This window comes from Danio aesculapii, chromosome 2, assembly GCF_903798145.1.
Source record: "Danio aesculapii chromosome 2, fDanAes4.1, whole genome shotgun sequence".
In the NCBI taxonomy this organism is placed as follows: domain Eukaryota; kingdom Metazoa; phylum Chordata; class Actinopteri; order Cypriniformes; family Danionidae; genus Danio; species Danio aesculapii.
The window spans coordinates 9,571,048-9,598,531 of NC_079436.1; the positions used below are offsets into that span (position 1 = coordinate 9,571,048).

General features: G+C 35.6%; 1 protein-coding gene across 1 annotated transcript in view; it reads right to left on the reverse strand.

The window, feature by feature from the left end:
- Positions 1-27,484, reverse strand: part of brinp3b (bone morphogenetic protein/retinoic acid inducible neural-specific 3b) — a 79,202-nt gene that overhangs the window by 22,503 nt on the left and 29,215 nt on the right. Inside the window, exons 2-3 of the mRNA XM_056472289.1 lie at positions 26,021-26,211; positions 19,624-19,817 (exon numbers count right to left, since the gene is read on the reverse strand). Coding sequence (XP_056328264.1) covers positions 19,624-19,817; positions 26,021-26,211 — 385 coding nt within the window. The remainder of the gene's footprint in view (positions 1-19,623; positions 19,818-26,020; positions 26,212-27,484) is intronic.

Here is a 27,484-nt window from a genome sequence, read left to right on the forward strand (position 1 = left end):
GTACAGGACGAGCTAACCGGACAAACTGGTTGCAGCAGGAAAGCCCTCCACACCAAAGTAAGCGGTCAGCCGGCAAGCGCTAAAAGGAACGGCGTCACACCGCCATGCAGCGTTCACTTAAAAAATGAAATGCAGCTATATGTACCTCCGGCTACATAATTCACGGTCTCCAGAAACGTCCTCGGGACTACATTTTCAGAATGAGCCTGGGTTGAAAAAAATCTCACTTAACTTTGACATATTATTTCTTAAAACAAGACAATATGTTTTGCTTATCTAGAAAATGCTTCTTGGATCAAGAGTTTTTAGAAATTTGGACGAGAAACAAGACAGAACTTTAAGTAAAAAAAGCATTTTTTTGCAGTTATAAAGTGTAGCTATGTTTGCATCCACATATAGTTTTATAAGTGTGGTCAAAAAAAGTTATATCCAATGGTATCCAATTATATCCATATGGTCCAAAACCTGACAAGTGGACAAATCTAAGCAGTTTTTTTAAACAAATACAAATATGCATATAAGAAATAACACTACTAATAATAATAACATTAAACAAATGCAAATTGTCATGAATAAACTGAAAAAAGCCCCCCGGACATGAAGAAGGCATGGAGGTAGTTTTTTACATATATATGTAGTAAATAATAATTTTCGTAACATTTTAATCTTTTATTTTTTTATATGTAAAGATGTTTGTGTATTGCTGTACATCCTGTGTGTATTAAGTGTTTGAAGCTGCATAAGTGCATAACTAACTTGGTCAATAGCACTGTCTATTTCATTTTCTCAGAATAGCAATGTGCCAACAATGAGCCGTAACACACCTTCTTTATAGACCAGCACACCCATAAGTCCATAAAGGTGCACAAATAGATTTGCTATTTAAACAATGTGGTGCAAAACGTGAAAATTAAGTTTGCGCTGGTCTGAAAATTGCAACAAACGTCTTGCGCCTTATTGCACTGTGTGTGTGATAGGGCCCTTAATGTGCAAAAACTAAGATGAAAACAAATTTACTGAATAAATTTCAGTGTACACATCAAAACTGTTATGTAATTTTGTTATAAGAGGTCATGTGATAATAAAAATGCGGCAATGGACAGCATTAATGGAAAAACCAATGGACCGACCACATTATAAAACATTGAAAATGTTGTTTTGGTCATTATAAAATGCCTCAGCCAAAGTCTGTAATCACAGTGGTTAAGTATTATTACCTCCAGAACTATCTTGAGCGTCTAAGCTTCACCAAGAAACCCACTGCCATCTTTTTTTGTTGACAAATATATATCTACACTTTAAGACTTTGCAACAATTTTAGTTTTTTATTGGAAAAAAAACTCTTTGTAAAATATTACATACAATCTTTACAGTTTACTACTGTAATATGCACTGCATTGTGGGTAATTTTAAAACTTTTACAGTAACTTACTGCATATTAGGGATTTGCGGTATTCTACTGTAATCAAAGTAATCAAGTACTGCTACTGTAGTTGAAGACAAACTGAGACAGTTAAGGAAAAAATCTGTCACTTGTTTGGAATTTAATAAATTAGGAGAGAACTCCAGACTTTCCTCTCCGCAGACACTTCCTCCAGCTCCTCCGGGGGGATCCCGAGGCATTCCCAGGCCAGCCGAGAGACATAGTCCCTCCAGCGTGTCCTGGGTCTTTCACGAGGCCTCCTCCCGGTGGGACATGCCTGCATGGAACACCTCCTTAGGTAGGCATCCAGAAGGCATTCGAAACAGATGCCCGAGCCAACCTAGCTGACTTCTCTCGATGTGGAATAATTCAATAGTAAATACTAAACATAAAGGTTAACTTCTAGTGTAAAATGTAAATAAACCATAGTAAAAGTATAGTAAAATTTGTCATACTATAAAATTAAAATGTGGTAAAGGGCATTTTATCATAATAATAAGTTGTGGTGAGGCTATTTTACTGTTAAATTAAATTGCAATAAGGCCCTACAGGTAAGTTACTTTAAAGGAGCAGTTGCAGTAACATGCTAGCAACAGTGCTGCCAGTAAGTTACCGCAAAAATACAATAAAATGTCTAACAGTGTATATAATCATGAATGTCTTCAGAATAATTCAAACAAAACTAAACTTGCAAGCGATCTATATTTAAAAAAAAAAAAAGTATATTTTTTCAAGCGCCAAATTGTCATCTATAGTTGCCGGTGGGCAAATGTCTTACATAAATCATTGTAAAATAGGGAATACTGTGTTAATAAGTTAATAAATCAAGGTTATTGGTCTTGTTTAATGCTTTTTACTTTCATAGTATCATACACAGACATAACTAAATGCTTTAACTCGTTACTGTACAGTAAAGTAGACTTCTATATACAATACTTGATACACAGTAAAATCCTTAGAGTAAAAATAGTACACTTAAAAACCTGTTTGTAACCTTTTGATTTGATTTAATTTGTCAGTTTATTAACATGTATGTTGTCAGATTCAATCTAAATTTGTTAAAATTGAATACTAATAGATTTAATCAGTTAAAAGATAAAAATACGGTATAAATATATCTGTAGAAAAAGCTTGATCCAATTACACTCAAAAAATGCTTGTTCAAACTACTTATCTAAAAGTGCTTATTTAAATGATTACCTATTTATTATTACTTATTTAAATGAGTACATAAAACCTAATTGTTTTATGTTCAATCCACTTAAACTTGTAAAAACTATAAAGTTAGAACAATTTGATTGTGTGGAACCCACACTCTAAAAAACGTTGGGTTATTTATTTAACCCAATGGTTGAGTTAAAAATATTTGGTGCTTTGTTGGGTTATTTTAAACCTTTTATTGGGTTATTTATTTAATAACTCAATCAGTTGGGTTACAATTTTGAAATTTCAACAGTCAACTGATTGATCTGACAGAGAACCCCTGTATTAATATGCGTACGTGATGTTGCTCTTGCGTTATAAAGTTTATGCAAGCTCTAATGTAGTAATATTGTTATTTTTTTAATCAAATTGCCTCCTCGTGTCGTGTTTTTTTTATATCTGTTTCACCTGGACTCTTAATTATTGATGATACAAGCGTGCGCGCTTCATAGCCGATCTACATGCGGATAAAAACGCTTTCTCTTCCTCCGTGTTCATCTCTACAGTTGTTTTGGAGGAAATGATACACGTATTTGAGATATTCCGCCGTTAATATCGTCTTTAGGACCCAGCAGATACATCAAACCGGAGTCGTGTCCAGTCTTGTTGAAGGTATGTTATGTTGTCTAAAAACACAGTCCTTTCGCTAGGAACCTATATTGTAACAAATACTAATATAGACATATATATGTGCTACATTTTGTTCAGGAAGTTGCTAGTTTTCCCAAGAAGTACGGAATCTGAGCATTATATTATTATTGGTTTTTATTCGCCGCTAGAGGGCGCTGAATGGATCGCAAAGTGAGAAAGTTATCCTCCTGGACAAGAGCAGAGCAGAAGCTTGCTACATCATCTTTTATCAGAAGAGGATTCATGATCCATTTCAAGGTACTTGATTATTAACTATTGAAAGGTAAATGGTATTATTACTGTTTGTGTGTACTATATTGAAGGCCCTGAAAATTGCATTTTCCCTACATCTTATACTTACATACAGGGATGAAACCACAACCCTGATAATGTTAGATGCTAATATTAATGTTTAATCGGTTATATATGTCATACAACAATTAAATATAAGCTTAAAAAATTATACATATAAGAATTGTAACATCTGCTAGTTTTGTATAATAATAGTAGTAATATATGCTAATAAACAATAATACAAAGCCCTTAAACATACACTGTCCTTGCCCAGTTTTCAATTCAGGTGAGATTTTAGTGATGCTGTGACCACTCAACTGATAAATGTTGTCTGTCAGCTCATGTTAATTTGTGGTTTATTTTATTTTTTGTTCGTTTGTTCGTTGTAGGTTGCTCTGGACAGAGCGAGCTTTAATCCTCCTTGATAATCTTGTTGAGAGGTGAGAAAACAACAGCTCTGTATTTTGTAATATTTACATGATGTAAAATGCACAGATACACACACTTAAGCAGTATCATATGTTGTAAAGGTGTCTTTACATCACCATATGTCTCAAAATCAAATTCTACATTTGTAATTCTTCTGTAAATGCATTTATACTTCTCTGAACAGCACTGGTAGTGTGTAAAGACACAAATGTCTCTTTCAAAAGCATTTCTGTGCCTTATTTGAGTGTGAATTTGGTATTAGACTCTGTATCAGGCATAAGGCCACAGGTAAGTACAGATGACTGATAAAGAGTCTAAGCACAGTTCAGAAATTTCAGAACTCCACTCCTGGAACATTTGACCAAATTGAGATATTACAGACATTAACCTATTTATATTAATTATTGCGTTATGACAATTTACTAACAGGTTCCAGTTATTTCAGTAGAAATCTGTGATCAAGAGTTTGACTCTTTTGCAAGTTTCTGAGCATGAGAATTAAGCACACTGATGAACATCAGTGCTCAATTGACCATGTAAAATGGACCTTATTTGCCCACCAAATTTGTGAATGTGATGCACCTTAAGAACTCACATAAAAGACTAATTCTGCAGCTAAAAGTGCGCATTTTTATAGTTTTTTTTTTCTCTTTATCTGTTTAAGGTACCCCTGGAGATGACCACTTCCAGTTATCTTTTCTTCATTGCTAAACTGGGTAAATACATGATTTTTGTTGTTATGTGGTCCGGCATACATTTGCAAATTTAAAATTTCTGTTTTAAGTTTGGAGCAAACATCATTTGGTATATGGAGGAGTAGGTAACTAAACCATTCTTGGTGTGAAATTCCACAGCATTTTTTCCTCTGTTAAAGTCAGTGGGGACGGTCAAGTTTTTGATTTGCTTTGTCCTTTAAGTTATCATCTGTGGTCAGCAGAAATAAAATAAATAAATCAACAACTTGAGGGTGAGTAAATGACGAATACACCCAAAAATCGGTGAAACACTCATTCAGCAGCAGAGGCGAATCCATCATGTCCTGGAACTGGGTCAGTTTGCATTGCTGTGTGAAGTTTGCATGTCCCTCACAGTCCAAACGTATGCAGTATAGGTACATTTAATAAACTAAATTGGCCGTAGTGTATGGGTGTTTCCCTGATTTTTGGGTGTATTCATCATTTACTCACCCTCAAGTTGTTGATTGATTTTTTTTATTTATTTTTTATTTATTTCTGCTGACCACAAATGATAACTTTAAAGGACAAAGCAAATGAAAAACTTAATCGTCCCGACTGACTTCAACAAAAGACAAAAATGCTATGGAATTTCACTGTGGATCAAGAATGGTTTAGTTACCTATATTGTTTAAAATATCATGTTTTGTGTTCATCTGAGGAGAGATTTAGAACAAGGGGAGGGTGAATTACTGATGACAGAATTTCCATTTTTGTGTAAAATATCCCTTTAATAAATCCAGTGTACTGTTAGCATGGCATGGATTTAAGTGCTGTTTTTGTTTATTTATTTTTAGATTGCTCAGGACAGGTATTTTATACCCACACACCAAAGAAACTTTTTGAGGTTTGGGGAGATGCATCACTGCGGATCCTCTCGTATTGCAAAAAAAGAAGAGAGCCTTGGATCTACCAGTTCAAGCAGACATTTCATCTGGTGAGACAATCCTGCATAACAGCTCTGTTTTAATCCCAATTTATAGCATTTCACCTGTGATATGAGGGGCTTGTTTTGAGTTTAATTATTGTGTTTTTTTCTGTTTGATATAAAGACAGCCTTGGAGATCCAGCTTTAGAGATGGTGCTTTAACAACTCGGTCAGCTATCATTTCTTCACTACCATACAGATTGTGCAGCAAGATGGTTCGGCCCTCATACCAGGAGGCAAAACAAGAATTTGTTGATTTGCGACTTATAGGTGCATTATTTATGACAATAAATGCTGGACATTATTTAATTCATGTGTGTATACTTGTATTTCGTTCAGTACTTAGAGGAGGAGGAGCAACAGAGACAGAACCCTCTTGTCCTGCTGCTTGGGGATGAACTAGACTGCTCTCAGGCATTTGTTACTGTGAAAGATGTGGCACTAAATTCATGGATTTAAATAAAGCTTTGCCAATGTAATAAAAGCGGTGTATTTTTTATTTTCATATAAAGATGACTACTACTATAATAATAATAATAATAATAATAATAATAATAATAATAATAATAATAATAATAATAATAAAAATGTATTATTATTTAGGGGTTAAGCCACTTTTTGGCAAAAATAACCCAACAAATTAGTTATTTTTATAACCCAAATTGTTGGGTTAACCTTATCAACCCAATGGATTGGGTTACAATAACCCAACAGAAGGTCGGTGCCAAATTGACCCATCTATGGGTTACCTGTTGGGTTATTATTAACCCAACTTTAAGTGAGCAGCGTATTTTACAGTGTAGTTAAATACCATAATATTGGTTTATTTAATAACTGGGGGGCAAAATTGACGCATGCAGCTGCATACCCCACACAATAGATTATTTAATAAGAAGCAGTTAAAACACAATGGATATATTGATATTATTAAATAAATCTTGTTCTCATTTGTTTAATTTATATTTAACAAACAAATATCAATCGCATAAAGTTTATTAGTTAAATTATGTTAAACGTATGCAATCCAAATGGATGGAAATTTTATATGCAGTCAGAATTTATAAATCCTATTTATTAGGCCTAAATATTTATGTGTTTTTGTCCTACTCAGTAAGAGTAAAAAAGATTGAGTCACAACTGTCTTGAGTGACTGTGTTCTCAAAGAATACGAGTTCACTGCGTTTTGTCTCCATTTTTAGAGGAAATAATTGAATATGTACTGTATATATATATATATATATATATATATATATATATATATATATATATATATACTACATTATATACTGTATAAACCCGGCAGGCACAGAATGTCAACATGACGTCAATGTCTAACGTCCAATCTAAAATCAACCAAATATCAACGTCTATTTACAGCTTGTTGTTGTATGGATGATACCACTATGACGTCAATCAGATGTTGGATCTTGGTTGCCATACCTGACGAATAAATATCAGTATTTGACGTCAATATGACGTTGGTTTAAGACGTTGGCTCGACATTAGATTTTGGTCACTTTTCAACACAACCTAAAATCAACCAAATATTAATCTCATTTGACATCGTTATTGGACATCAAAACAATGTTGTCCTTGGACGCTGGCTATACATTGAATTTTGGTCACCTGATGTCACAACCTAAATCTAACCTAATATTAACGCCTTATAATGTTTCGTGCCTGCTGGGAAAGTTCCAGAGTGGCTCCAAATTCAGTTTTTCGTCTTGATATTTAGCACCAGTTCATCTGGAAGTGATGATTTCGTTCTCTTCGACACATACGATGAAAACAGTGCTTTATTCACAAGTCTTTTAGTTTTGCGCACACCTTTAATTCACATCTTTGGATTTAAGCATATCTAATTAGGTCAGTCACTGAAGCCATCTGTGACTGTACCGAAGACCCAGCTAACTAATGAGCCTGACAGATTCATAATCAACGCGTCATAATCAACTCTAATTTATGCTCTCTCGAATGACGTCCTCCCTCACCTGTTCATCTATAAGACTAACACTGAAGAATCGTTCAACTAGCTCCATTTAACACCTCGGCTAACCTTATAATACGTCTTCCATACATCTGTTTTGCTCTCTTCATGCTAGACGCAACTAATGAGTTGAATTAGTCAATGCAGGAAAGAGTCTAAATGGAAGAGCCAGGCTGATCCATCATGGTGATGCATGTTGTGAATAACACCGACAGGCGCTTTGTCCTCATTAATAGCAACTTAGCCTGCGATCCTCTTAGCAAACAGGATCAGACCCCAAAAACAGTTTGCCCGCTCGCGATTGCGAATGACTGATTGTGGCAGGACGGAATTCGAAATGGCTTTCGGATGCTTGGGATTAAATCGCTGCTTTTGTGATGACTGTTTGAGAGTTTTCTTTTTGAAGGAAAACCTTGGGTTATCTGTATCCAGAGCACTTCAGTCGGTTTAAGAATGGATTTATATTTAAAGGCTGTACTTGGCGCTGGCACTTTAAACAAAGCTCGAGCAAATGAGATCAGTGTGGAGTCTATCACAAACGCCGCAGGCGCAAGGTTACGCTGCTGATAAGTGCGCACTGAATAATGAACTCACCTCTGAGGCGGTAATAATAACTGAATGCCAGAAAGACGCATGTATCGCCAAAGGTTGTACTGTATGCATGAATCTAACATGAATTCTTGTTGGATATCCTTCCATACCTTAAAGAGGTAGCTCACCTAAAAAGAAAAATTCTCTTATCATTTATTCACCCTTTACTTGTTCCAGACCTTTCTTTATTTGTATATCTGGCAGGGACAGTGTACATTACAGCTTTTTACAATGGTTATGACAGATTTTTCAATACATTTAACAAGTTTCCTTAACTCTTAACACAGCAACACACCCTGCAAAATGGTTAATTTCAGGCTCAAAATAACACATTGTAAACTGAACCCAAAACTAATATTTAAAATATAATAATAAACTAACACAATACACCATGTCTAACAAAACACTGCAAACATGTTTCAAAATCAAATCATTATTCAGAACATTAACACATGTTCTCTTTCAACAGGAACAATTAGTCAATCATAGCACATTGACAAAAAAAAAACAGACATTATCATCAGCTTAAATGACAGAAACTGCATTATTTTATGTGTCAGGTCTGCTCTGATATCTGAAGCCGCTCTACATTTTTGTTTTGTTGGGTTTAGTAAATGCATAAATTTAGTTTCTTTTGCTGCAGAAATTCAAAACAAAAAGTGAATGACCATATTAGAGTAGCTTTAAAAAAATTTGTACAGTTTATGTAAAAAAATCAACCCAGGCTCATTCTGAAAACGTAGTTCCGTGGACGTTTCTGGAGACCGCAAAATACGTCCTACTCAGGAGGAGCGTATTTTTGCAGTTTTTGTTTTCGCAAATGCGCGAGAGGCCACTGTGTGTGCTTTTTTGCATCTCGAACGTCTCTCGCTGAGTGCCGTTCACGCCCGCGCAGTTCTCGTGTAAACCCACCAGAGGCCGCTGTCGAACGACCATCTGTCTGTCTGTCTGACTCTGTTTGTTATGTTATTTTTTGGATTCTGTTTATGTATTACCTGATTTTTGGAACCGCTCTTCCCCGAACTCGAACCTGGTCATCGTGGTCAGCTCCTCTCTGCATCTCAAGTCTGCCGACGTACAGGATGAGCTAACTGGACAAACTGGTTGCGCCCTCCACATGGAGGGAAAGCGCGAAAAGGACGTACCTCTGGCTACATAAATGGCGGTCTCCAGAAACGTCCACGAGACTACGTTTTCAGAATGAGTCTGGGTTGAAAAAAATAATAAAATACAGACACAGAATTGCTGCAGTACAGACTTTATTTGCAAAAGAACACTACTGCAAAATATATATAAAAAAAGGCAATTATAATAATAAAAAAGTAATCTTCTGCATTTGGCCATGTGTTCTTCACATCACACCTGATATCTTCTTTGGCAAGGCATCATGGGAAGAATTCTCTTGTTCTCTTGTTCCTTTTCCACACAAGATCAGCCCAAAGAGTCCTCTTTAAGAACATGCCATCATGTGATTGGAAAAACCAGAGTGTGGTTCCTAGATGGGAATCTGCTGTGATTTATTTACATAAATGCAAAAAGCTTTTGCATTCTCATTGGCAAATTTCTCATTGGCAATTGAATAAAAGGCAGGGAAAATATTTGTGTTTCAATTCACAATATGAAGCTGTTCACTTTGACTTTAAGTTCTGTTTAGAACATGATGTTATCTGTTCTGGCATACAGTGTGAAAGCATTTGTAAATGCGACTATAACATTACATTATTTTGGTCTTGGTTGAGCTTGTGAGTAAAAGAAGTTCAAGCAGTTGAAATTGGTGTTAACTGGATGCATTTTGTATCAAAGCAACAAGAAATGTGTTAATTGTAAAGCCTACAAAGACGGATGTTGTGCTAACCGTGTTAAAAGTTTAGGAAACTTGTTAAATGTATTGAAAAAACTGTCATAGCGATTGTAAAAAAACTGTAATTAGCATTGCTGCAAATTAGCCCAAAGGCAATTTTTCATCTGTTGTCCCTGGACAGATGTTAAAATTGTCACATTAAAAACAATCGATCAATTATACAATAAACCAAGCAAAACTAAGAAACACTATAAATGGACATAGTTACATAGATTCTCATTAATATAATGTGTATATAAACAAAACGCACTAAAACGTCAGCATTATGTAAAGGAGATAAGAGTAGTTACAACATATTTAGACAACAAATCATTAAGATGGCAAATCATTATGACTTTCTTCTGTTTATCATGAAAGAAGAATTTTTTTGAGGAAAGCTGGAAACCTGTAATCATTGATCTCCATTCAATAATTTATTTTCCTTCGGCTTAGTCCCTTTGTTTATCAGAAGTCACCACAGCGGAATGAACCACCAACTTATCCAGCATATGTTTTACACAGAGGATGCCCTTTCATCTGCAACCCAGTACTGGGAAACACCCATACACTCTCGCATTCACACACACTCACACACACAAGGGCTAAATTAGTTTATTCAATTCACCTCAGCGCGTCTTTGGACTGTGGGGGAAACTGGAGCAGCCGGAGGAAACCCACACCAACACATAGAGAACATGAAAACTCCACAAAGAAACATCAACTGGCCCAGTCAGGACTCGAACCAGCAACCTTCTTGCTGTGAGGCGACAGTGCTAAACACTGAGCCATGTTGCCACCCCATTAACATCAATATTTGCTTTTCTTACTACGGAAGTCAATAGCCGCGTTTCCACTATCGCGCCTAAAGCGAGCGAGCCAGGGCGAGCCAAGGCCAGTCGCGTTTCCACTATCACTTCCGGGGCGTAATCGAGCCAAAGCGGGGCTTCCTTTGGGCCAGCGTCAGGCCTTTTTCGGCCCGCCGAATACCTTGGGCCAAGGAGGGCCAACTGGGGCTTCGGGGTGGGGTTACGTACAAAGGGGGAGTTTTCCTGTCAGGTAAAGAGGAGACAAGATGCTTTCTTCCCTTACATTTGTTTTGCTATCGTCGTTCTCATCGCTCGGCTGCTCTTTTGCGCCTTGCAGCCAAAATCTGTGTTTGAAGTAAATGCCGCCGAACTCGAATGTCCTTATCCAGGGATCGCTGTCTGGCCTTACACCAACAGACCACAAACAGTAAAAAAGCAATCGCTTCGGTGTTCTCCATCTTCCAGCTCTCGTAGTGATGCCAGGTTGTGTTTGTGGTTATAATTTGAGTTTTTTGTTCCCGCTGAAGTGGGCGGGTTGTGTGACGTTTGATTCGGGGGACGTTTTGGGGGCGGTGTTTGCATGACGCGCTGCGAACAACTAGCCCGACAGTGGAAACGCGACATGATTTCGGCCTCATTTCTCAACCTCCCGGGCTATTGGCCCGGCCTGGCCCGATTAAAGCCCTGGCTCGCACTGGCCCGATAGTGGAAATGCGGCTAATGGTGGTTTTCAGCTTTTGTGTTGTTTTGTGTTAAACAGAAGAAAGAAACACTCGAGAAACCACTTAAGGGTGGAAAGATAGTGAGTACATTTTCATTATTTGGGTCAACTAAGAACCCGATTTCACACTTGAATTGAACTCCAAAAACTTTGGCATGCTAGGTGTTTTAAGGAGATTGGTAATGCTTTAGTTTAAGTCATAATTCATGCTATTAACTACTGGCTTATTAACAGTCTATTATTAGGATATTAACATGTTCATTAGTAGTTAAAAGTATGATCTTATTCTGCATTTCTAATCCTACCCAAAACCTAAACCCAAATTCTACCTTACTTACTATTAATAAACACCTAATTAGTCATTAATTAAGCTTGCCATGTTAGCTAATAATTTGTTAATTCCGTGAATTGTGACCTAAACTAAAGTGTTACCAGAGATTTTTTTTTGCAAACATTTATGAATGTTGGCATACACTTTAGTTTTACATTTTGCGTAATTGCTTCATTAATTTCCCTCACTGTCAAGTACACTCAAAATAATATTTGCTGTTTGTTGAAGCTACTAATTTAAAGGGCACCTATGATGAAAATACACTTTTGTTAGCTGTTTGGACAGAACTGTGTGCAGCTATAGTGTGTCCACAGTCATATTGGAGTAATAGAAACACGATAAGTCTCTTTTTTTTAATTTCCCGACGTTAAAATAGGACCCAAATCCCAGTGATTTTGAGCCCCACTGCAACGTGACGTAGGAGCACGGTTTTCCCCGCCCACCGAATTGATTGACAGGTGCCATGCTTCTATAATAACATGCCCACAGAACATTTTTTCGCAAATAAACTGGGATTAAAATATGTCTTACACCTCTTTGTGATTTTTAACCTCCTAGGGCTTGAGTGTCCACATACATGGAAAGCACATTTTAGCTCCTAAGTGGCTATTTAAAATACTTTGAATGTTTTATATTTTGCTACAGACATACAGCGTCATCCTGCAACTGTTTTGCAGCATATAAAATGTGCCAAACACTATTTTTAACTGTCCAAAATGGGATTTTTTTTTTTGTTTTTACTCACTGATAGTCAACGCAAGTTCAAAAAAATTCTATGTTAAATATGCATTAAAAAAATTCTGGAAAAAGTGTTTTATGTAAATTCGGACCACGAGTCCACATATATGGACATCATTTTTCTCTAAAAGTACATCATATCAAAGGATGAAACTTAGATTTTTATTATAATTAGGTTATAATAAGCCCAAATAGCAAAGAGAAATAAAAAATGCATGTAAAAAAACACCTTGGACCTTAGGAGGTTATAAGTTTTATAAGTTTAAAACATTTAGACCCCTCATGGATGCATAACGAAAGCAAACCCCCCAAAAAAAGCTATTTTCTTGTTATTAAAAATGCTATTTTTTGTTTGACAAATATATATCTACATAATGATGAATGTATGAATCAATCAAACAAAACTAATTTTACAAGCAATCTATGGTTTATTTATTTTTTTAATATAATTTGTCAAAAGTCCAATCAGCAAATATTTTGCCGGTGGGCAAATGCCTTACATAAATCATGGGGAAATAGGGAATACTGTGTTGAGAAGTTAATAAATCAAGATTATTGGTCTTGTTTAATGCTTTTTGCTTTCATAATATCACAACTAGATATAACTAAACCCTTTAAAGGGCACCTATGATGAAAATCAACCTTTGTAAGCTGTTTGGACAGAACTGTGTGCAGCTATAGTGCATCCACAGTCATATTGGAGTGACAGAAACACAACAAGTCTCTTTTTAAAATTTACTGATGTTAAAATAATCCCAGTGATTTTGAGGCTTAAAGTGTTTTTTTCCCACCCACCGAATTGATTGACAGGTGCCATATCTCCATGATAATATGTATACACATGTCCACAGAACATGTTTTGCAAAGAAATTGGGGTTAAAACATGTTACAACTCTCTGTGATCAGCTGCACCTAAATAATTAATTTTATAATTTGAAAACATTTTTTAAACAGAGCATACTTGTTGTCACAATTATGTGTGAACGTTTTCCAGCGATCTATGGTGCTTAGATCGCTGGAAAACGTTCACACACACGAACTACAATTCTGCCTCATAAAGGACTACAAAACCCAGTCATGCACCACACACACACAACCGGTTCCTTATCCTCACTGATTACACTCTCACAGCTGATGCTGCTCAATGACTGATTACACACACATATATTTGGCTCACTTTGGGACACTCATTGCTGAGTCTTGTTATCTGTTTAGTGACTTTACAATGCGTCACCTTTGTCTTGCTTTGCCGTGTTTTTGACCCTCGCCTTATTTGTTTGTTTTAAGTCTGCTGCCTGCCTTGTGACCATCTGCCTGTTATTTATATTTACTACGACTCTGGATCGTACACATCTGTTTGCTTCTGTGTTGACCGTTGCTTGCCTGACCATTCTGATCAATAAACCCTGCATTTGGATCTGCGCCCATGTTGTCAGCATGGCTTCCCTGTTACACTTGTAATAAAGACAGTAAAATCGCTATGTATTTCTTAACCAATATAATCACCACAACCACAAGGTGTTAGTTAACGCGCATATGTGTGTGTGTTTGTGTACTGCAAATAGCATTTGTGTGAGACTCATCATTTCAGAAAGGCTTGAATTAACTCCACTGCAAACACATCAAATAAACTTACTTGGTGTTTTTGACTAATGTGCTTATTTCAGCTTCATCGGAGTCCGTCTCTATCACTGACGGCTGTTTATCTGATGTAATGCAGGGTAAGCAGACATGCACGTGGGAACGGTGGGTGGGGAGAAGCAGCTCATTTGCATTTAAAGCCACAGGCTACAAAAACAGCTACAGTATACTCAGACACCAAAATGGGCAGATTCTACATTATATAATAAATAATCTGATGGGTATTATGAGCTGAAACTTTACAGACACATTCTGGAGACACCAAAGGGTTATCTTGCATTACTAACAGCATTATTAACTCATTACTCTATGGACTTCTTTTATACGTAAAATTTGATACCTAATAAAAGTAAAATGAACTTATCAAGAGTATTTTGTCCCATTCATTAAGAAAGTAAAACAAAACAAGTAGTATACACTGGAGCAGAGTAAAAGCAAATGAGATATATAAGTTTGAATAAATAAACCTTTATTCATCCATGTTGTTCATTCATCACTATAAATATCATAAGTGTCAAAAGGAACAAAAGTTGTTGGCATCATACTGTCCCGTAGTGTTCAATTTACTACACAGTAAAAAAAATAAATGTTATTTTACAAGTAATTGTCTGTATTTTTTACAGAATTTTCCAGTTTTTTCATTATACAGTGAAGTACCTGTTGTTTTACAGATATGTTCTGTAATAAAAATTTCTAACATTAAATTTACAGTTAATCCTTGTAATTTGGTATTACGTTATTTTTCTGCTTTTTAAAGGAAATTTTATGTATTTTTAGAAAGTAACATGTATTTTTACGTTAATATTTACAGATTATTCCTGTAAAGATAGGGAAACAAAAATTCAGTCAAATTGTTTTAGTGAAGATAGTAAACATATGAAGATTAACATGAGGTTAATAAAGTTAAATAATTACCTATTATTTGTAGGCTGCATATAAGCATGCACTATAAACTATGAAATGTTTATTTTACTACTCTAACAATGTTGCTATGCGAACTGTGACGATCCCCAGTGATATAACGGCTGGGGATCGCTGGAAAACTACACACGTTACATTAACAAACTACAACTCCCAGCATGCACATCACACAACCGGGTTCCTAATTATAACTGATTACACACACAGTCAGATTTCAAGGACTATAAACTCAGCACACACAGACACATCGTTTCTGAGTCTTAAACTTAGTAAGCATTACAACTTGCTCTGTATGACTTCTTTACTTTGTCATTTTGTTTGCCACCCTGATGCTTAGGATTATTGTGAACCTGTTTGTTTCTTTAATTTAACCTTTAATTGCAAGATGATTCTGTTAATAAACTGCTATTTGATCCTCAACTTTGTTGTGCAGGCGTCCTCTCATGACGTTAACCTTGTTTTTGTTGTTAAACGATGACCAAATGTGTTATTTGTAAAAAAGAAATAAAAAATTAAATAGATAACAATTTTGTATTTTCTCACGAAACTTTTTTGGAGTTTAACCTACATATGCTTAAAATGTTTATTAAAATATATTATAGTTTATAGTTATATTTACAGTGTTTTATGACAACAGCAATTATTTTCACCTCAGCTTTTTTCAATCATTCTTTGAAAGTTTTTCTTTTCCAGTTTAAAGGTACGTTAAAAGTGGAACATTTTAATGGAATATTTAGAGATTTCATAATTACATAAATTAATCTGTATAATTACATTAATAACCTGTATAATTACAGTAATTATCCTTATAATTACATAAATTAATCTGTATAATTACATTAATAACGTGCATAACTACAGTAATTATCCTTATAATCACATTAATTAATCTGTATAATTACAGTAATAACCTGTATAATTGCAGTAATAATTCTTATAATCACATTAATTATCTGTAAATTTACATTAATAAATTATATATTTACAGTAATAATTTGTAAAATGGCAGTAATTATCTGTGTAATTGCAGTAATAATTAGTAAAATGGCAGTAATAACCTGTACAATTACAGTTAAAATCTGTAAAATGACAGTAATAACTTGTAATTATGGAACAAGAAATTACTGTTTTTTTTTTTGTTTTTTTTACAGATGATCTACTTTTTTATTCTCACAGTTTTTTTTTTCTTCGTTTTTTTCCAGTAATTTTCTGGCAGCAGGGGCATCAGAAAATTACCGGAAAAAAACTAAAAAACAACAATAAAACTGTAATTTCTTGTTCCATAATTACAAGTTATTACTGTCATTTGTCATTTATTACTGTTTTTTTACAGGTTTTTTTTACAGTGTACAGTCATACCATATCACAAAAATGTCAGCTGATGTGTGTATTATATTAAATTTTACATTTACAAAAATGTACATTTACATCTTTAGATGAAGCCACGAATCACAATTTACAGTCTAATCAAGGTTTATATTTGACCAAAGTGTGTGTTCCCTCAACAATACATATCCTGAATTATGTAGACGAAAGGGCATAACTCATGTCATGCGCACAGTGGGGGCACTATTTTAGTAAATGCTCTTTTGGGTCATATTTCAGGAAAGTGACAGATGACCTATATGGTTGAATAGGTTGGAGGACAGGTGGTATCCGTGGTGTATTGTCCCCTTAAGTGTCTATGGTGGATAAAGCACAACTAGAAAATCCAAATCATTCATGAAGTTAAATTGTAGCTATTGACACGACAATATACTGCGGACAATGCTGGAAAAACAAATTCCAATTAACAAAGTTCACATGCTCTGGGGAAAACAGAATGATTTCCTAATGAATGGCTATGGACGAAAGGAACATTGTTCAGTGGTTTTCATTTTTAATTGCTCCCTTGTTGACTTGGATAATGGATAATGAATAAAATATCCATTTTAAAAGTATACATGTTATTATGATAAAAATGGGCTGTTGATTCAAGTTAAAGCTCTCAGATTTATGTTTGGATAAGCAACGCCTAATGAACAAGAAAATTCGGTTTAATAATGCTAGCAGCATCCTTAAAACAATCCTACAACACTAATACAAAAGACTTTATTCCTTGCACGTAGTTTTGACATGGCATTAAGAGAATCCTGTGAACAAGTCTGGTCTCAAATCCCTTATAAGAGTAACAGACCCCCTACAAGAATAAAAAAGAAAGAGAAATTGGGGGGGTATGTGGCATGTGAGGTCTGGAATTGATTTTCTGTCAGAGAGGTCTAAATAGGTGCAGTTTTCTGAGGCTGTTGCAGAATGAAACTGACACTAAGTATGTTTGCATAAACACCAATAATTTGATTTTAATATGACTAAAGGCTCATACACACCAGGACGCTTTTCGTTTGCGTTTATTGTCGGCGTTTTACGAGATGTTTTTCCACATTCAAACCCAAGTCATTTTCACTGGCGTCAAGCAGAAGAGTATGCAAAATCACTCCTTGACGTTACATGGTACTACACAACTTTAAGCTTCTAACACCCCGCTTAAAACACAGAAGAAGAGGAAGAGAGGAAGTTCACACGCTTGTTCACACTTAGCTGATGATTTATTATAAGCAAGTTTGGCATGCTGTCCCGGGAGAGAACCCTGAGCCCAAAATGTCCTTGAGCCCTGGGATCCCTCCTGTTTGCAGGGCGAGAGGGGAGCTTTGAGCTCAGGTAGATCTCGACAACTCCCCCCTTGATAAGAGCTGATGACTAAAATGAATGCTATGAAGAGATATACTGCAGGATGAGAGTTTGACTGTAGTGCTAAATTTAGGTTGATCAATTCACTTGTAGTACATGTTTTTAGAATGTTGGAGGAAATCTGGAGAACCCGGGGAAAATCCACGCGAGCACAAGAAGAACATGCAAAATACCACAGAAGCGACCATCGGCCTGTTAAAGGACTAGAACCGGTGACGTTTTTGCTGTGAGGCAACAGTACCAACCACTGGGCCACCGTGCCACCCTATGAAGGGAAAGGTGGAGAAGTAGGGTTGGAAGGGGGATTCTTCAAATCGAAGATGGCTGTAGTGAGAAACCCTGGCTCTTTATAGTGGGTTAGGACTGGCCTGATTGGTGGATCATACGTAGCTAATGCAGAAGTGAAGTTTCATAAACTAATTTCGAGAGGAGCACGTGATATGATTGAGCACGTCTGGCCACTCATCTGTAATCAGTAATAATCCAATCAGAGTGATCCTAGTTTACTATAAATGGATCATTTTTTCCCTACTGTTCTATCTTCGTTTGGAAGAATCCCTCCTTCCACCCCATCTCCTCCTTTTCCTCCCTTTTCTAAAGGGAGAACTCTCGAGACCTACCTGATCTCGGATCTCCTGATATGCTTATCGACCGGGCGGGAGCCCTGGGCTCAAATATCTCCGAGCTCACGGTTCTCTCCCGGGACAGCATGCCAAACCTGCTATATACGCCAAGCATATCCAAGTGGGAACTCTTGAACCAACCGCGTTCAATCATAATCACGTGATCCTCTCGAAATTAGATTATAAATAAACTTCACTTTGTGTATTATAATAGACATGCACAATATGTGACTTTTTTTTAAAGGAATACTTCATTTATGCAGTCATGAACATGTTTTGACAGTTAATATGACGGTCATTTGATTCTTCACAAAAGTTGCAGACACCTTTATCAATATCAAAATTCTTTTGTAATGCAAAATGAATTTAAACATCAGTTATTCTTTACATTGATTAAGAAATCTTAGATCATTTAAGGGAGGTACAAAGAACAGACCCCAGATCATTTGAATCAGTGAGTTATTTACTGTAGACTCATTCTAACTGGATCATTTAAATCAGTGAGTTGTTTACTGGACACTCACACAGACCAAATCATTTGAATCAATGAGTTGTTTACTGAAGAGACACTCCAGCCAGATCATTTGCATTAATGAGTTATTAAGTGGAGACTCTGGGTCATTTATATTAATTAGCTTTTTTTTTTTTCTGGGAACTTGCTTTGACTGGACTATTTCCATCAGTCAACTGTTTCACTTTGCAAAATTATTTAACAGATGAAAAGACTGAAAAGAACCAGCTATTTCATGAATGGGATTCTGTTATTTGGTCTTTGAGCAGGTGACAATATCTTCAGGTCAACTTTTGCAAATGTTATGGAATTTAGTAGAGTAAAGCATACACAATTAGTGCAAGTCCAAGGCACTATAAAGTTCTAATTGCACTAATAGCCTTGTCAATAAAGGCTTTTCAACCTTTTCACCTACTTTTCAAGTGCCTACGTTTTAGTGTATCTTCATGTATCTCTTATCCAGAGAGCATCAATACATCAATTACTCCCGAAGCACTGGATTTCTACACTTTTATTGCTTTGAAATATAGTTATATGGGTCATACCTTAATGGCAGTTGAGGCGATCTGGAGGTGATGGAGTTTCCGGAGTGTACTGTCTCTGTCGATGAAATAGGATGCGGCCAGTTGGTGGAGGGCTTCTAGGGTCAGCGAGCCGCCTGTCCCATTGGAGACATCGCCGTTCTGCTGACCTCTGCTGAGCTTGCTTTTGTCCACAAAAATCGTCAAGGACTCCTCGCCTGATCAAAAGGCAGACAGAAATGATCATCTCAGCTGGAGACGCTAATCAAGCCTAATCATCTACAGCATGAGCTCGCCCCGTCTCGGCCCATCAGGGGCCCACAAAGCCACAGAGCTCTTCCCCATCTGACGCGTCAGCTCTCATTACACGCATGGTACAGATGAGAGTATCCTTCATCTCCGAGCGAGAGGGATCCAATGAAATCAATTGACTCAGCTGGTGGGTTTGTTTGGAGAGAATAAACGCCTCAGAAAAAAAATGCCAGAGTCAAAAGGTGTCCTGTGGAGCATTAGCCAGACCTTCAAATCATCCCCACTTTCAGCCTCAGTCATGGTATAAAAGCAGTTTATTTATGGAGCGAGATATTGACGAATGAGAGTGTCTCTTTGGAAGAGATGTGTACTGTAAACAATCTCTCGGTATGAAAGTCTATAGGGACCTGAAAGACTGCTGTGCTGCAGTATATCTGCAAATAAAGATGAGTTTTCAGGGCGGACAAACAGGAATGTATCGGTTTAGGCTCTTCATCTTGCCTGATAAAGCAGTCGCAATCCTTTGTACGTTTGTAATGACATATTTGCAGTGGTGTATAGAGTACTGAAAAATCATACTTAAGTAAAAGTACCATTACTTGCCTAAAAATATAGTGCAAGTAGAGTAAAAGTACCTGTTGTAAATATTACTCAAAGTATGAGTAAAAAGTAGCCCTTTTAAAAGTACTTAAGAGTAGTGAGTAGTGAGTATTACACTGTTAAAAGGTGAAGCATTTACATGTAATTTGTGGATGTGTGTGTAAACGTAACATTATGTAGTGCATTTAGTTATAGCCCAACAGGCACACAACATCATAAGACATTAATATTAGGTTCAATTTAGGTTTTTGACGTCAGGTGACCAAAATTCAATGTCTAGCCAGTGTCTAAGGTGATGTGATGTGATGTCCAATAATGATGTCAAATGACGTTGATATTTGGTCTATTTTAGGTTGTTAGAAACTGACCAAAATCCAACGTCGAAATAATATCTTAAACCAACGTCATATTGATGTCAGAAATTGACATTTATTCATCAGGTATGGCAACCTAAATCCAACATCTGATTGCTGTCATAGTGGTATCGTCCACACAACGTCAAGCTGTAACGTCATTAGACATTGATGTTTGGTTGATTTTAGGTTGGACGTTGGACATTGGCGTAGGCCTGACATTGAGTACTTACATCAAATCGATTTTCTTTTCCAAACATCCCCACGACATTGGGGTACAACGTCAATCTGACGTCATGTTGACATCTTGCGCTGGGTGTTTAGGGCCATTTCGGTCATCATACAGTAAACATCCGTCATCTTCCCATCAGTAACATGCATCTAAACAGTCTCTGGGTCAATGTGTGTAAAGATTTTGGACATCTTCTTTTGGACACTTTTATTGCTTCCAAACAGTTTGTTGCATTTATAAAATCGCTCATGTTTTGAGGTAGTTCATTATGATGCGATTTACCTACTATGTGCGATTTGATTGGACAGGACTCGCAGAACTGATTCTTCTAATTACAATAGACAAGAAAAAATAAAGTAGTGACTGCAGGTTGAAGGAAAGTAGTGGATTAAAAGTACCAATACTGCACTAAACATGTACTCAAGGGTAAGTAAAAGTACACATTTTTAAAACTACTTAGTAAATTACAATTCCTGAGAAAAACTACTCAATTACAGTCATTTGAGTATTTGTAATTAGTTACTTTACACCACAGCATATTTGTAAGTGAGAAGTCAAGATAAAGAAAAGGACAGGCTAAACATTGAAAAGTGGGTGTTTTGTAGGTGGACTATTACTCTCCTGACCTGCACTTTTAAAGGGTCATTTTAATGGGGATCCAAAAAGGTAAAGGTCAAAGGTCAAATCAATAGTTCATCATACACTCGACATTACCCTATGTTTTCAGTCATGAAATCATGATTAAATCATAACTGACTGCATTAACTTATAGGTCAGTGGTTTTTTAAACTTTTTTTTACCCAAAGGCTAATAAAACTTTACCGGAACTTTAAGTATTAATAATATAAAAAGTAACACATCAACTCTTTAATAAACACAATTCATTAATATACTAGACTGAACTAAGATTCATTGTGTGATTCTTGAAATTTCAAGAACTGATCTTGTATTATTTAATTTGAATGATGTACATTTACATTTAGTCATTTAGCAGACGCTTTTATCCAAAGCGACTTACAAATGAGGACAAGGAAGCAGTTTACACAACTATAAGAGCAGCAGTGAACAAGTGCTATAGACAAGTTTCAGGTGTGTAAAGTCTAAGAAGCAAAGCATTAGTAATGTTTTTTTTTTTTTTTTTTTGAGAGAGAGTACAGTTAGTGGTACAGCCAGAGAGGCAGTTAAGATTAGGAAGGAAAGTGGAGACTAAACAGTTGAGTTTTTAGTCGTTTCTTGAAGACAGCAAGTGACTCTGCCGTTCTGATGCAGTTAGGGAGTTCATTCCACCAACTGGGCAGATTGAATGCGAGAGTTCGGGAAAGTGATTTCTTCCCTCTTAGGGATGGAACAACGAGGCGACGTTCAAGTGAGAGCAGATACGAAGGAGCAAAGCCAGAGGTCACTTTGTAAGCAAACATCAGAGCTTTGAATTTGATGTGAGCAGCAACTGGCAGCCAGTGCAAACGGGTGAGTAGCGGAGTGACATGTGCTCTTTTGGGTTCATCAAAGACCACTCATGCTGCTGCGTTCTGAAGCAGCTGAAGAGGTTTGATAGAGTTAGCTGGAAGCCCGGCTAGTAGAGAGTTGCAATAGTCCAGTTTGGAGAGAACAAGAGCTTGAACAATGAGTTGAGCTGTATGTTCAGATAGGAAGGGTCGGACCTTTCTGATGTTATAGAGTGGGAATCTGCAAGATCGAGCAGTTCTAGAAATGTGGTCAGAGAAGTTTAGTTGGTCATCAATCGATGTATTATGTACATGATTATTATTTAATTACGGCCCGCGAGACGATAGTTTGTGGCCCCTGCCTTAATTTTAAAGTTTATTGTTAGTGCAGCCCGTGAGTTTAATATGAATGCCACTTTACAGTTCTGTGTGTGGAGCTGAATGACCCAACCAGTCATGGTGGGGCATATGGCTCTCAGTGGCGGGACATCGGCTGGACTTGACGCAGGCAGAGAAACATTATACATAGATAAATGTACATAAATCAGTGCTTAATTTAAGCCAGATCTTGTTAGATCCTGTTCCGGGAAATGTCAGATATTTGTATTTTTCTTTCCTGTATTTATTTTAATTGATTCGGCATTAACTTGTGCGCAGTGAATACCTGCATGTGTGTGAGAGAGAGAGAGAGAGACTTTACTGAGAGAGTTTACTGTTTTTTATTTTATATGTATGTTACTTTTTGTGCTGCTTTATTTACCGATTTAAATGCATTTGTGATCTCGCAATCCACTGCCGTCAACTGTTCCTACTCAAGTGCGGTGGTCAAAGTTCAGCTTTTGCCACTGTGTGGATTAATACTGAATGTGTGTCGGTGTTTTTACCTATATTTAACATTAGTGCAATATGCTGGTGTTTAACTACACTGCTTTAATGCGCTCCTGCATTGGGCTCACACATACACTCTGCACTCTGACTACTTCAACAATGTTGATAAGCCGTGGTGCGTGTTTCTCTGTCTTGTGCTGAACGCAGTTGACCAATCGCAACGGACTGTGTCATCAGACCAATCAGCGCAGATTAGCATTGCGCTAAGGAGAGGTTTGGGAACAAATGAATCACTGAACAAATCATATGGGAGTCAATGGGATAATTTGGTAAAAATCAATCAGCCTGTTGTTGGAGACCCCCAAAACCAAAATATGACCCTGTTTATTGCATACAAGGGGCTCTTTAAGATCTGTAAAAATAGATTTTCTGTAAAAGATTACACTACCACTCAAAAGTTTTAGAAAGGTATACAAGTTTTTAAAAGAATATGCATTATTTTATATGAAATACAGCAATAATTTAAGCGTTGCCAACATAGAAATAAATTACATCTTGAAATGTATTTAGAAAATGATTATTTTGAATTGACAAAAAAAAAAAAATAGAAGTGTTTTTTGGCTTTATTGATCAATTAATGCAGCATTGGTGAACAGAAAATATTTCTTTTTTAAAAAAACACTATATTTTAAATCTTCATGGGTTCAACAGATGATTTCAATACTGTTGGGCAGTTTCTGGATCCAGACATTCTGTACATAAATGACTAGTAAACCATGCATTCCTTAATGGTGCCATTGAATAAATATCTGGATATTCCTAAGCACAGTTGAATAATAAGAGTTCAGTACATTGAAATTACATACTGTGAGCCTCAAATACTGACTCTGATGATCATCACAAGATCATTAATGTACACATTTAAGGCAGCGTTTGACTAGCCACAATGTTTCATAAAGAGATTATAACAGCAATATTTTTTCTTATTTTTTTTAAGTTTATCTAAGCGTCTATTATACTTACAATGTACAGTTAAAGTCAGAATTATTCGCCCCTCAGTTTATTATTTTCCCCAATTTCTATTTAACGTTGAAAAAAAAATTGTCAACACATTTCTAAACATAATAGTTTTAATAACTCATTTCTAATAACTGATTTATTTTATCTTTGCCATGGTGACAATAAATAATATTTTACTTGATATTTTTCAAGACACTTCTATACATTTTAAAGTGACATTTAAGGGCTTAACTAGGTTAATTAGGTTAACTAGCAAGGTTAGGGTAACTAGGCAAGTCATTGTATAACTATGGTTTGTTCTGTAGACTATCGAAAAAAAAAATAAATAAATAAATAAAAAAAAAAAAAAAATATATATATATATATATATATATATATATATATATATATATATATATATATATATATATATATATATATATATATATATATATATTGCTAATTGCTTAAAGGGGCTAATAATTTTGACCTCAAAATGGTTTTCAAAAAATTTAAAACTAGCCGAAATAAAACAAATAAGACTTTCTCCGGAAGAAAAAATATTATCAGACATGCTGTGAAAATTTCCTTGCTCTGATACACATCATTTGGGAAATATTTTAAAAAGAAACAAAATTCAAAGGGGGGCTAAAAATTCTGACTTCAACTGTATGTGGCTTAGGTAAGTTTAAAAAAAAATCTCCAGAAACTGTTTTATATACTTATTTATTACCGCAGGAATTACCGTTAATCTCCGTTAAGCAGAAATTAGGGGAAAAAAAATAAACAGGGAGGCTGATAATTCAGGGGGCTAATAATTCTGACTTGAACTGTACACTCTCAGAGTAAAGGTACACGAGCTGTCACTGGGGTGGTACCTTTTCAAAAGGTACACATTTTACTAAAAGGGTCCATATTGGTACCTCAAAAGTATATATTAGTACCTTAATCATTTAAGAGAAACACTTTTGTACTTTTTAGGCACTAATATGTACACTGTAAAAAATGTCTGTGATTTCAACGGTAAAAAACTGTAAAAATGCTACAGTAAAAATCCGTAACCTGGTTATCAGTATGTTTCCTTAATATATACGGCGAATAACCGTAAATTGACTTTTCCAGAATTCCCTGCATGGCACATTACTTTTAATGTGGACCTATTAGGTACAAATTTATACCTTTTGAAAAGGTACCACCCCAGTGGCAGCTCACGTGCCTTTATTTCTGAGATTTAACCTACTACGTAGATATCAGAGGACAATTTACACATAATGTGTGATTGCATTCTATGGCACCTTAAAAAGCTGTCATTGACAAAGCAGTATTGTTTCATGAATGACTGAAAAGTCTGTTAATGGCGGAGGAAAGTCAGTCAGTCAAATAAGAAAGTCAAATGAGAAAATCAAAAGCAAATTAGTCAGCAATTTTTTTTCTTTAGAATAACATCCTGATGATAAGCCATGTACTCTACAGTAAGATCAGAAATGAGGTGAATTCTGAGCTCACTGTATGACCCATTGAGCTAAACCAAGAACTGAAGTTATGAGTGTCACATCCATTAGAAAACACTAACAGAGTGTTCAATAATGCATAATGTCACGTCAGCCTCGACTGATACTATATAAAGACGTCCGCAGGAGGAAGACAAGAATGAAAGTCTATTTCGCAGAGATAATAACCAGCACACATACCACATATTACAGTTTTCTTACCTCCCAGAGTGGCAGAGAGCAGGAAATGAGTGCCGTATTTCTTAATGATGGTGTCGGTGATTTTCTGCAGACTTGGCCTTCTCCCCAGAAGCCTGACGTTATGGATGAATTCAGGGTCAAAGGGCACGGCCGCACCATTGCCTTCTTGTCTCTCTGCAGCAAGGCTGTTGACCTTCCAGCGGCCGAACTCCCTGTGAGTTCATAATCATTTATGTGAGACATTGTATGAGCCGATATTCCAGCACAATAATCAGCACTTCTCCTCATATTAGTCATTATGGTCACATTTATGCTTACTGTCACATGTCGGCTTTAAGGAATAATTGTAATATTTCACTGGACTTGACTTGCATACATAAAGTTGAAGTCAGAATTATTAGCCCTCTGTTTTTTTCCCCCCAATTTCTGTTTAACGGAAAGAAGATTTTTTTCAACACATTTCTAAACATAATAATTTTAATAACTCATTTCTAATAACTGATTTATTTTATCTTTGCCATAATGACAGTAAATAATATTTGACTAGATATTTTTCAAGACACTTCTATACAGCTTAAAGTGACATTTACAGGCTTAACTAGTTATTGTATAACGATATTTTTTCTGTAGACAATCTAAAAAAAATAACTTTGACAATAATTTTGACCTTAAAATAGTTCATAAAAAATGTAAAACTGCTTTTATTCTAGCCGAAATAAAAAAAATAAGACTTTCTCCAGAAGAAAAAAATATTATCAGACATACTGTGAAAATTTCCGTGCTCTGTTAAACATCATTTGGGAAATATTTAAAAAAGAAAAAAAAAAATCAATAGGGGGCTAATAATTCTGACTTCAAATGTATATATATATATTCCTATGTTCCCAAGTAAAATTCTATGTTCAAAGGCTTTCATTTAGATTTTTTCATTTTCTTTTCCTTTACTAAAAATTATGTTTTTATTTATTGAAATATTATAGTTTTTATAATCATCATTTCATTTTACAGACCTAAATAAACGAATGAATGAATAAATAAATAATTACATACATCTACAACTATATACAGTTAAAGTCAGAATTATTAGCCCCCCTGTTTATTTTTTTCCCTAATTTCTGTTTAACGGAGAGAATATATATATATTTTAACACATTTCTAATCATAATAGTTTTAATAACTCATTTCTAATAACTGATTTATTTTATCTTTGTCATGATGGCAGTAAATAATATTTGACTAGATTTTTTTGAAGACACTCAGCTTAAAGTGACATTAATTAGGTTAACTAGGCAGGTTAGGCTAATTAGGCAAGTTATTGTATAACAATAGTTTGTTCTGTGTAGACAATTGGAAAAAAATAGCTTAAAGGGGCTAATAATTTTGACCTTAAAATGGTTCATAAAAAATTAAAAACTGCCTTTAGTCTAAAATATTATCAGACATACTGTGAACATTTCCTTGCTCTGTTAAACATCATTTGGGAAA